Here is a 13,239-nt window from a genome sequence, read left to right on the forward strand (position 1 = left end):
AGACATTCTTTAGTAAAAAAGGATTAATCACAAAACAAAAAGCCCAAGCACAGAGTTTTCAAAGCTGAAATTGTCTCACATTCAGAGGACTATTATGAAGGAGTAAATCACATGTCAGAGGCAAGCATGTACGTCAGATGTGGCTCCTGCCATGGTCCAACAACTATCATGTAGCAACTTGAAATTCTATCACATGTAAAACAAGATTTATTGAAAATGGTATGTTATTTCTTTGTACACAAGAGTTTAGCTAATAATCAAAGACTTTGGACAACAATAAGAAACAAAAGAAGCTAAAATTTGTAGAGTAAGATAACATACCATAACAGCTTTCTCCCAAGAGGCTAAAATACTTCCCCCTAATTCCCAAGTTACTGGTGACAATCATTTCAAAGGTCTGAAAGTGATTTTAAAAAGCAGTGGTACATGCCTACAACTCCTTTACTCCAGATGCGGAGGCAGGGAAATCACTACGAGTTCAAGACCAGACTTGTCTACACAGTGAAACAAAACACATTTGAAAACAAAACAAAGTAAATGTCTACTATCACAAAACAAATGAAAGAAAAGATATATCTTTCCATCGTTAAAACATAATGATAGGGCTGCTTCCAAAGGCAAAAGCATCATATGTTCATGTTTGCTTTGCTTCTGTTTTAACATTCATGGTTTTGGAGGTTTTTTTTTCCACAGACAGACACACAGACACTCACAAGCACAAACACTCACACAGACAGACACACAGAGAGAGACACTCACAAGCACAGACAGACAGACAGACAGACAGACAGACAGGCACGCACGCACGCACGCACGCACGCACGCACGCACGCACGCACGCACGCACGCACGCACGCACACCAACCTCAGGTGTTTTTCCTCACAGGTGCTTTTATATATTTGGTTGTGAGCCTAGCCTTGAACAGCTGAGCCAGCTCTCCAGCCCTCACAGGTGCTTTTAAATCAGGTCCCTCACTGGCCTGGGGCTTGCCTAAGTAGGTTAGGCTAGCTAGCCAGCAATCCCCAGAGATCCATGGTCCTCTCTCCTAGCCTTGTATACAAATACATACCACTACTGCACCTAGCTTTCTTACAGGAGTTCTAGGGATTGAACTCAGGGCCTTATGAGTATGTGGAAGTACTTCACTGACTGACCTATACACTCACCTCTAGAAACTACTATATTTATACTTGAACATGGCTTTCCTTGCAAAGTGAGTTAAAAATGAATAAAGCATCCCTGGGTATCACATAGAAGAATTTGCTCATGAGATTCTGAAGAGTCAAGTAAAAATTTTAAAATAATTTTTAAAGGCTGGAGAGATGGTTCAGCTGTTAAGAGTACTTGTACTTGTGAAGGACGAGAATTTGATTCTCAGCACTTGTATTGTGGTCAGCAACTCCTGATTCTAGTTCCAGGGGATCTGGTGCCCTCTTCTGGCATCCATGCATGTGTACAGAATGACCAGGCAAAATATCCATAAAAATAATAAAATATTTTTTAGAAAAACATTTTGGGCCGGAGAGATGGCTCAATGGTTAAGAGCACTGGGATTCTGTCTTGGCCTCCCCAGCATGAGATCATGGGCACAAACTACCACACCTGGCTTTTTCAAATGGGTGCTGGACGAAGTTCTTCATTCTTGTTTTGCAAGCATTTTACTGACTGGACATCTCCCCAGCCTTTTTAATGTTTGCATGTGAGTGTGTGTGCACACACACTGCATGCATGTGCACATGTGTATGTTGTGAGATGCCTATGCATGCATGTACTTGACACCCTGAAGTATTCCTCAGTTGTTTTTCTCTACTTTATTTTTATCAACAAACTTGGAGCTCTAGCTTAACTAGCTGGCCCTGAAATCTAATGATCTCCAGCTCCCAAGCAACAGATTAAAGCAACCGCCACACCCAGTCTTTTCTGGGCTCTGAGGATCTGAACAGTGTCATTATGCTTATATAGCAAGTACTTTACCTACTGAGCCATCTTTTCAGCACATTTTTGGTTGTTTCTTTGTTTGTTTGTCTGTTTTTTACAGAGTCCAAAAGTAGTTTAGGCTGGTCTTGCACTCACTATAAATAGAAGTATACCTTGAACTCCTGATCCTCTTGTCTCCACCTCCCAAGTGTGAGGACTACAAGCATGTGCCACACACTAGTACCTTAACCAACTATTGTGAAAGAAAAGACAAGACTCATACCTTTGGAGAGATTGTCATATAGGCTCTCAATAGTTACAAGCAAGTTATTTTCCATAACTAATCCAAATACAGCCAGCCAATGCTTTTTAAAGCACTGTAATAGATTTATTAGAGTCCATGGTGGTTTCAAATACAGCACCTAGAAAACATTACAGGACCATTATCTACTGATTTATTTACCTATTATGAAAACATGCCAAGGCAGGAACTTCTATACCTCCTCTTCCTAACAAAAATATAACTAATCAGACTATTTTTAAATTAAGAAGTACTAATCACAATTTTAAACTGTAAGTCTATATTACAGACTGATTTTATAAATATTTTTAACTTTTAGTACACAAAAAAAGCAAACTCTAATTAGTAAAGTAGCATAGTTTTAAACTAGAAAGTTACCTCAACCTACCTTTTCTCAAATTAATGCTTTTTAAAATGTGTGTAAGTTTTTCTGCATATATGTTTGTGTACCATGTGTGTCCCTGGTCCCCTCAGAGGTCAGAAGAAAACATCAGATTCCCTGGAATTGGGGTTACAGTTATGGGTGGCCATGTGGACACTGGGACCTGAACCTTGCTCCTTTGCAAGAACAACAATGCTATTAACTACATGCTATTAACCATGTAGTAACCACTCTAGCTTTTCAATCTACTTTTCTATATGGTCCTTTTCATAATCAAAATAACCTAAATACTTCTTACTACCAGAGGGAAATGTATATAGAAAAAAATAATCAAATGGTACTATAATTTGCTACATTTACAAAGACATAATTATAGACAATTGATACAGATATACTTATAAATATAGATATTTATAGATAATACAGGAAGATGTCAATGCCTTTTTCTGAATTATTCATATTTATATGAAATGTCCAATTTATATCAATCTTCCAAGATCCTTTTTATTATTCTTTATTATTTTTGGATCAGCATTTGATCATTAGGCAGCAGATATATCACACTGGCAAGTTTAGAATCTTGTTGAATAGATGGAATAAATACCTCAGCTACAATTAATGGGCTGTAACATTTCTCCTAGCTATAAATATGAATTTGAAACAAACAATAAACTAAGAAAAAAAAATCATGCTTGCTATATTTGGTGTTTCATTTAAATGTAGAAAAGGCATTAAGTTAAAGAAATTCAAAATTCAAAATGTCTTCTTATAATGTTTTACTCTCATATTTATATGACATAAGTCAAATATACAGACATTTTACCAAACATTTTGACTGAATTAAGCTGAACAAGTATTGACTGCGTATTTTATTTTATTGGAAACAAGCTCTCTTGTATCTCAAGCTGCAACATAACCAGGGATGACCCTGAGCTCTGGGTCCTCTTTCCTCCACCTTCACTCCTAGGACTCTAAGCATAAGCCACTACACACGGTTTATGTGGCACTGCAATAAACCCTGTAGCTCCATGCATGCTAGGCAGCCATTCTACCACCTGAGCTACATCCCTTGCCCCTGTGAGAGACATTTAGGGATTCTATGACATCAGTGTATAAATATTCATAGTATATGCACAACAACTACTAGCTAATTCAAAAGAAAAAATAACTATTAATTTAAAAACACACTCTTCAAAAAAAAAACACACTCTTCACATAAAGTACCTCCTTTTCTTCATTTTTTTCCTAAATATATCTACTTTTGCTCTATTCAAAGTAAATAAATACTGTATAGTCCTAACCTTTAAGAAATGTTCATATAATTATCAAAAGGCAGGCAAGATGGTTCAGCATATCAAGGCATTTGCTACCAAGCCTGACAACCTGGGTTTAATCCAGAGGACCCACATGATAGAAAAAGGGAACCAATTTCTGCCAACTTGTCCTGATTTCCACAGGAGCACCATGACAAACGCATGCTTGTACACATATACACTTATGCACATGCATACACAAACACAAAATATATAAAGCCAATTTAAAAATTTCTAAGTTATAAAATTTAGAGAAAATGTGAGATATGGATTACTGTAAAGCTTTTTAATTTACAAATACCTTCTAAAATAACAAATCATCAATAAGAGAAAGAAATCTCATCTAATACAGCTAAATAGATACCTCCATCCAAAGATTTCCAAAAGCAATTTTCATTTCTGTTTCTAATATTGAAGATAAAGCTGTTCCGAGACATTTTTCAAGGTCACATATAATGCGTTCAAGTAGAATGGACAGTCCAGAATTTGTAGATTCTTCCTTAGAAGTCTCTTCTGTAGGTGGTACTTCTGTAAAACAAAGTTTCCAGTGTTACTAAAAGAGGAGGTTATCTTTGGTTTTGTTTGGGGGGCAAGATTTCAGGCAGTACATGCAAGTTTCAAAGTTACAGTATCACTGAGGATGACCTGGACCTTGGGGTCCACACTTCCCAACGCTAGAATTACAACCATGCACTGCCATGCCAGGTTTGTGTGAGACCAGGATCAAACTGAAGGAGGAGATGCCAGTTCTAGGAAAGTACTTTGCCAGTAAGCTACATTCTCAGTCCACACTTAGAGTTTTTATTTACCAAAACAAACAAACACCCTAAAATGTTTATTTACTCAAATAGAAATATGAAGGGAAAATATGTTATTTTAACTAAATTCAGTCTTATTATTTTCTTCTTGTGTGTGTGAAGCAAGTGGTTTCATTTTATATTGCTCATCTCTTAACATTAAGGTACTGTTTTTAATCAAAATAAGGGTTGGACAGATGATTCAGAGGTTAAGAGCACTGACTGACTGTTCTTTAAGAGGTCCTAAGTTCAATTCCCAGTAACCACGTGGTGGTTCACAACCATCTGTAATGGGATCCAATACCTTCTTCTGGTGTGTCTGAAGACAACAGCAGTGTACTCATACAAATAAAGAAAATAAATGGGTTGGGGATTTAGCTCAGCGGTAGAGCGCTTGCCTAGTGAGTACAAGGCCCTGGGTTCGGTCCCCAGCTCCGAAGAAAAAAATAAAAAAATTAAAAAAAAAAAAATAAATAAATCTTTAAAAAAAAAAGAAAAAAATTCCAAAATGAAACAATCAAACAAAAAGCCCATAAAAGAAGGAAAGAAAGAGAGTCCATTTTGTGTTAGCCAACTACTCCTGGACTCTAGTCGATAGATCCAGTGAGACTCAATTGGAGAAAACTGATTTTCTCTTTTCCAGCAGGTTATCAATCACAAATAGTTTCTTGGTTAGGGGAGGGACTTTGTGTTCACTCCCTTTCTCAGTGCTGAGATGAATTTTATTATTTTCAAACAGAAGAATTATAAGAATGTCTTGTTTTCTGTTTGTTTTTTAAATACCTAGCAGTTGTACCAAAATCGGTGTTCTTTCCCAAAACAGAACATTATTTCAATCCATTATCAATAAATATTTTAAAATTACCAAAGTTTCTGGCTTATCTACATTCATGCCATCCTCTTTCAAAATAGGCTTTTATTAACTCAGTTGTTACCATTTCATTAATATTATACTTTTATATCTAAAAATAACTGCAATTTTCTTATGGCAAAATTCAAATATTAAGTGATTTTTCTCTCTACAAATACCAGCTAAGGTTTAGGATGACCATAATATAATAAGCAAACTAAAAGTTTACTCTTAAAAAAAATAAATAAAATATCATGTAATTCCTCCCCAAAACCATTCTGAATATCATAACAAAGATATTCCCAAAAAGCGAAGGAAGCATTAATATTTATACAATTACCTATAAAAGTATATCTAATGCAAAAAACCTCAACAATTTCTTTCCCCATAAAGAAGAGGCCAGAAAAGGTAGAAAGATCTCTGAAGCTAGAATTCTACATGGTTGTGACAAATGTGAGCGCTGGAAATTGAACTTTGGTACTCCTAAGCACTGAAGGGAAGTCTTCTTCTCACAGATGGGAAAGTTAGAATACATTTATAAATAGTGCCCTGCAATGTAACAGTCCATCAAATATCAAGTCACAGAATAGACTATTCTAGTAAGAAAGCAGCACTGCCCTTATATTTCTTTAGTTTAAATAAAAAAAAAACTACTAGAGTTCTATGATATTTGCTCTTTCTATATTAATTGGGGGTTAGGAATATGAAACTCATTTACAAAAGCATTAGTAAGTTCCACTTGAAGAGACTATTTCCAGCCTAGTGGTGCTAGTGCAGGTCTTTGATCCCACACTCAGAAGGCAGAGGCAGGCAGAGAGATTCCTTTGAGTTCCTGGCCAGTATAGTCTACAGAGCCAGTTCCAGACAGCCAGAGCTACATAGTCTCACAGAACCCCTCCCCCTACTTACTTGTATTCATTTAATATACATAAGCAAGTGTTCTAAACTTATTATTCTAATGTACAAGATGAAAATTTGTTATTAGTTTCAAATGTTACCAAAATATTAGGGCATAAGACATACCCAATTAATCAGGGTAAAAATATTACCTGCTTTCAACTGTTGCTTAGAAATATAAGGCTGATGACACAAATCTGTGTTCAGAGTTAAATTTAATATCTCTGTATCCAGCTCTTCTTTACTGAGTGATTTTACACCACTTATTAGGCCTTTACTTCTTAAATTTCTATCATCCCTAAAGATGGGGTTAGGAGAAAATAAAAACATTTTAGAAGATCAACTATATGTCAATACAAACACACAGGCCAAGATTGATGACTAATTATCAATAGAAACATTAGAATGGTTAAAAAGTCTAGAAATGAACTTGATAAAAACGTTTATATGGGATTGGAGAAGTCACTCTCCAGGTTAAGAGTGCTTCCTGCTCATCTCGAATACATGGGCACTGGAGAAAATTTCCAGAACAAAACACCAATGGCTTATGCTCTAAGATTAAGAATCGACAAATGGGATCTCATAAAACTGCAAAGCAAAGGACACTGTTGTTAGGACAAAACGACAACCAACAGATTGGGAAAAGATCTTTACCAATCCTACAACAGATAGAGGGCTTATATCCAAAATATACAAAGAACTCACGAAGTTAGACCGCAGGGAGACAAATAACCCTATTAAAAAATGGGGTTCTGGGGTTGGGGATTTAGCTCAGTGGTAGAGCGCTTGCCTAGGAAGCGCAAGGCCCTGGGTTCGGTCCCCAGCTCCGAAAAAAAGAACCAAAAAAAAAAAAAAAATGGGGTTCAGAGCTAAACAAAGAATTCACAGCTGAGGAATGCCAAATGGCTGAGAAACACCTAAATATTCAACATCTTTAGTCATAAGGAAAATGCAAATCAAAACAACCCTGAGATACCACCTCACACCAGTCAGAATGGCTAAGATCAAAAACTCAGGTGACAGCAAATGCTGGCGAGGATGCGGAGAAAGAGGAACACTCCTCCATTGGTGGGTTTGGAGACTGGTTTTTCTGGAAATCAGTCTGGAGGTTCCTCAGAAAATTGGACATTGAACTACCTGAGGACCCAGCTATACCTCTCTTGGGCATATACCCAAAAGATGCCCCAACATATAACAAAGACACATGCTCCACTATGTTCATAGCAGCCTTATTTATAATAGCCAGAAGCTGGAAAGAACCCAGATGCCCTTCAACAGAGGAATGAATACAGAAAATGTGGTATATCTACACAATGGAATATTACTCAGCTATCAAAAACAATGACTTTATGAAATTCATAGGCAAATGGATGGAACTGGAAAATATCATCCTGAGTGATGTAACCCAATCACAGAAACACACACATGGTATGCTCTCATTGATAAGTGGCTATTAGCCCAAATGCTTGAATTACTCTAGATGCACAGAACACATGAAACTCAAGAAGGATGACCAAAATGGGAATGCTTCACTCCTTCTTTAAAAGGGGAACAAGAATACCCTTGGCTGGGAATAGGGAGGCAAAGTTTAGAACAGAGGCAGAAGGAACACCCATTCAGAGCCTGCCCCACATGTGGCCCATACATATGCAGCCACCAAACTAGATAAGATGGATGAAGCAAAGAAGTGCAGGCTGACAGGAACCGGATGTAGATCTCTCCTGAGAGACACAGCCAGAATACAGCAAATACATAGGCGAATGCCAACAGCAAACCACTTTACTGAGAACAGGACCCCCGTTGAAGGAATCAGAGAAAGAACTGGAAGAGCTCGAAGGGGCTCGAGACCCCATATGAACAACAATGCCAAGCAACCAGAGCTTCCAGGGACTAAGCCACTACCTAAAGACTATACATGGACTGACCCTGGACTCTGACCTCATAGGTAGCAATGAATATCCTAGTAAGAGCACCAGTGGAAGGGGAAGCCCTTGGTCCTGCCAAGACTGAACCCCCAGTGAATGTGATTGTTGGGGAGGTAATGGGGGGAGGATGGCGAGGGGAACACCCATAAGGAAGGGGAGGGGTAGGAGTTAAGGGGATGTTGGCCTGGAAACAGGGAAGGGGAATAACAATGGAAATGTAAATAAGAAATACTCAAGTTAATAAAGATGAAAAAAAAAAAAAAAGAGTGCTTCCTGCTGCTCACAGTACCAGATGCTCCTGGCCTCTGAGGGCACCTGCACTCATGTGCACACACCCAACATAGACATATGCACATATCCATAATTAAAATTACAAAAGTAGGAGTTGGGGATTTAGCTCAGTGGTAGAGCGCTTGCCTAGCAAGGGCAAGGCCCTGGGTTCGGTCCCCAGCTCCAGAAAAAGAAAGAAAAGAGAAAAAAAAAATACAAAAGTAGAACTTTTTTATTTATTTGAAACTTCTATAAACTTCTCTTTAAGCACTGATGCAGTCCACAATTTTTATATGATGCCTTTTATTTTCCTTCAGTATTTGCATATGTTTGCTCATGCGTGCATGCATCCTGTGCACAGGTACCCACAAGGCCAGAAGAGGCTGTCAGACTCCCTGGAGCTGAGGTTGTAGGTAGGTGTATGCTGCCAGCATCAGGCTGCAAAGCAAACTCAGATCACCTGGGAGAGAGAGCAGTGCACTTAGCGGCTGACTTCTCTCCAGCTCCTAAACTTCATCTTAAGAAACAAGGGGGGGTGGGGGAAGGTAAGCAAAGAAAGTCATAACAGTACTTTCTGGGATGATGGAATGTTTTATATATGAAGTGAAATATGAACTATATACCACTGTTAATTTGATAATGCTGAGTTATTAAATATTTGTGCATTGCAATGTAAGTACATTTTTCCTCAAAACAAAAATCTATGTAAAAATAATCAAGCTAGATAGGGAGTGAATAAAGATTTCGAGGCCAGAAAGAGCAGATTCCTACTAACTGCTATAGCTATATTAGGATTTCATTCCTCCTTCCCTTCTGGAAAAAGGAATTGAGTCTAGGGCCTCTCGGGTGCTTGTAAGTGCTCTGTTACTCAACTACATTCCAAGCCTCAGGGGTTTATCCTTCTTCACTCCCAACACTGATGGGACTCCCCATAATGTAAATCTTTTTTTAAAAATGAGGATGCACCATTTTAATTTAGAAGAATATGGGCAGCAGGTGTGGAAGTAGAAAGTATGATAGTATCAAAAGTAGAAAAAAAGTGTATTTAAATGTGGGGAAGTGGCAGGGAGATAACAGAGACCCAACAGAACAAGGTTACTGAAGTATGTAAGAACATAATGTCGACAAGGCTCTGCACAGGGCTCTGGAAACGGATAAAATGTACTTTTCATTCACTTAAAGAACAGGTTAAGAGAAACCAAGAGCTTTTTTTTTTCTAATGATGCCTGATTTCAATCAAATTAGCCTGGAGCTTTGAAGAATCACATGAACTAGAGGTAATAACCGAGGCTGTTAGCTGCTTTAAGATAATAAATCTAAGTAAAACACTTAAAAGAATCCACACTACTGCATTCTGATTCCAGATCCCCTCCCTCCTTTCACCAGGGGTCTGCCTTCTCACTTACTTTCTCCTTTAAATAAAACTTCTTTTCCAAATCTTCAAAGAAAAGAATGCATAATACACTATGGTGCAGAAGTTTTTCCTATTAGTACCATCAACAACTGGTAACTGTAACATCATTATCCAGACGGCCAAATAGACATATCCTCACAATAGGATACGGATAGATGACTTATACATTATACATTATCTTCACGTCAAGAAGAGTCACATTGAGTGTGGCAGCACACGCCTATATTCCACCACTCAGGGCACAGGACTACTCAGCTGGCTTTTTGTGAGTTTGATGCCAGCCTGCTCCACATAAGAGTTCTTGTCAGGAGATTGTGGCACAGGCCTTTAATCCCAACACTCCGGAGGCAGAGCCTGGCCAGTCTGGTCTATAAAACCAGTCCCAGAACACTAAGACTACACAGAGAAACCCAGTTTCTGTGAAACAAAAAGCAAAAACAAACAAACAAAAATCTAGACCAACCAGGAATACATGACTACAAGAAACCCTGTCTCAGTTAAACAAAAATATGACCATGTGCTAGGTACCACCCTAATCCATTACATATGCTACCTGACAAACTGTATGTAACACAATTCTACTGTTTATTAAACACAGGAAAGCTACGTTAGGAAAGCTGCAGATTCATATAACCGACAACTGAAAGGCCTAAGATTCTAGTCCAAATTTACTGCAAAAAATGTACCCGTGATATAATAAAACATAAGCTACCCTCCATTTGTATATGAATCATCAACTTCTTACCTCATACAACTAAAAAACTCTTTAAGACTTTGATACCAATTTTACCCTTCCTCTCTCAAAAGTATTCTGAATAGCATATAAATTAAACTAAAATAAAATTTCACCTATTTAGTATCACATTCCTCTGGAATCATATATCATAAAAAAATAGCTGAGTATGATTAGTAATAGATTTACAAAATAATTATTTGATCACTGAGTCAGTAAATATAATTTCTAAAAATTCTTTGCCATAAGGTATTATTTTCAAAAAGCAAAATGACCATGAAACTCACGTGCACAGAATAACAAGAGAACATGGGAATAATTCCTGGTACTGAAGACAGCACTTTAATACTCGATCATCATTGTTCTCATCACTCAATCCATCTGCAAATGTAGCAAAGCAACTATTAGTAAGTGCACTAGAAATCTAGATAGAACTCATGCTTGCAATTCCTGTTTTCAAGAGACTGAGACAGGAAGATTGCTACAAAATCAAGGCTAACCTGGACTAGAGTGAGACCCAGGCAATGGGGAAAAAAGCTGGGGTGGCAACAGGGTAGGCTGGGACAATAGCTCAGTCAGTAAGTGCCTGCTTCAAGAAGACACCAAACATCAACCTCTGGCTTTCTCAGTCACCCTCAGAGGGGTGGGTGCATGTGTGCATGCGCATGTGTACATGCACATCATAAAAATACACCCACACAAATATAGAAAATAAATCTGATGTCACCTGGTTACTGTAGGCATATTTACAAATTAAAAATATCTATGTTTTGAGGCAATGCAGCTACTCTGGTGATAGATACATGCATGTCACTATAGAGTTCTCCAAACCCATATAATGTAAACTAGTTAAAGATGACACATCAAGGTGGGCTCACTGATTTTTTTTTTAAACATTTTATTTATTTATTATATATTATGATTACACTGTCGCTATCTTCAGACATACCAGAAGAGGGCATCAGACTCATTTCAGATGGTTGTGAGCCACCATGTGGTTGCTGGGATTTGAACTCAGGACCTTGGGAAGAGCAGTCGGTACTCTTAACCACTGAGCCATCTCTCCAGCCCGGGCTCACTGATTTTAATGCCTTTTTTCCTTCTTGTTTTTCTGAGACAGCGTCTCTCTGTAGACTTAGCTATCCTGGAACTTACTATGTGGAGCAAGTTGGCCTCAAACACACAAAGATCTGCCTGCCTCTGCCTCTTAATTGTTAGGATTAAAGGCATGTGCCACCATATCTGCCTATAATATATTTCTTTTTCCGGTGGAGATATTGATTATAAGAGAATTATTATGTATGGGAATAGAAAGGGTAAGAAAAATTTCCATACCTTCTGCTCAATTTTGTTTTAAAACTAAAACTTGTCTTAGCATTTATTTTTTTAAATGTATCTAAAGGCAGAAAACTCACTAAATAAAATGAAGATGCAAAACAATGTCTAAATAACTCTGACAGAAATGTGATCTGAGTGCTAAAAATCTGACTAGAAAGCAAAAGCTATGAATTTTAGTTTCAACTCACCACTCAAATATTATGAATATATAATTGCATTCTGCTTGAGATGTTCTCAGTTTACAAGGTGTGTAACTAAATTTCTTGTGCCTTCTTTTTCTTAATTTCTAAAACACTGCAATTAGAGAAGTGCAAGGGGAACAAAAAGACAAACATGGCCCCTTTGCAGAAAACACACAAAAGGCAGAAAAGGAGGGAAGGGTCTGAGGAGAGAAGATAGGAGAGGGACAAGAGAAGAAAAAAGGTTAAAAGGGAGAAGAGGGAGAAGAAGCAATCGAATGGAAATGTAAATCATTACAAAGAGAGAGAGATGGGGATCCAAGAGTTCTATAGCATAGCCAAATATGACCAAAACTGTATCATCACCCTGAGAAACACTAGCATATGCAGCCTGAGAAAGTATAGGAAACACAATAAAACAGGACCAAGGATTCCCAAAACCACCCATGAATTACAACATTCTTTTCATTCCACAATCTAGACCCACACGCTTAATTTTTAAATCCCTTTCTTCCAAAAATAAGTAAGCACACAAACAAATCTTTATCAAGGCATGCCCACAACACACAATACTCACAAAGTTTTTGGGAGGCCAGCTGTAATGACTGACCCCATAGCTTTCTATCTTGACTTTTGAGGCTGTCGTTGATAAAATGAATTGCAGGTACAGCTTTATGCTGGACATGTTTTAGTAATTTTCCTGCCTTCATACGATCGAGCTCTTGCATAACCACCCAGGGAATTATTAACACAAGTGTGTCAAATCCTAAAAAGTAGAAAGATTTATTTATTTATTTTTTTTTTTTTTAGAATCTAACATGTATTGAGTTACTAAACAAGTTTCTGTAGAAGTCAAAGTTTGAAAGTACAGTCACCAGGCCACGGAGATGCCTTGGTGGGCAAGTGCATTTGCTGCCAAGCC

The 13,239-nt window shown here is 37.7% G+C and overlaps 1 protein-coding gene across 8 annotated transcripts in view; it reads right to left on the reverse strand.

Moving 5' to 3' along the window:
• The window catches only part of Swt1 (SWT1 RNA endoribonuclease homolog), a 57,486-nt gene that overhangs the window by 21,696 nt on the left and 22,551 nt on the right, over positions 1 to 13,239 (reverse strand). For 5 of the 8 annotated variants that reach the window (XR_005492213.2, XR_005492214.2, XM_039090452.2 and 2 more), the window contains 5 exon segments: positions 12,895 to 13,083; positions 11,088 to 11,181; positions 6,611 to 6,756; positions 4,279 to 4,442; positions 2,202 to 2,340 (listed from right to left, as the gene is read on the reverse strand). Coding sequence is in view for 4 of the 8 variants with exons in the window: in XM_039090452.2 (XP_038946380.1) it covers positions 2,202 to 2,340; positions 4,279 to 4,442; positions 6,611 to 6,756; positions 11,088 to 11,181; positions 12,895 to 13,083 (732 nt within the window). In the remaining 4 variants the exon portion in view is untranslated. 8 annotated transcript variants of the gene reach the window in all.

Source organism: Rattus norvegicus, chromosome 13 (assembly GCF_036323735.1).
Source record: "Rattus norvegicus strain BN/NHsdMcwi chromosome 13, GRCr8, whole genome shotgun sequence".
NCBI lineage: Eukaryota > Metazoa > Chordata > Mammalia > Rodentia > Muridae > Rattus > Rattus norvegicus.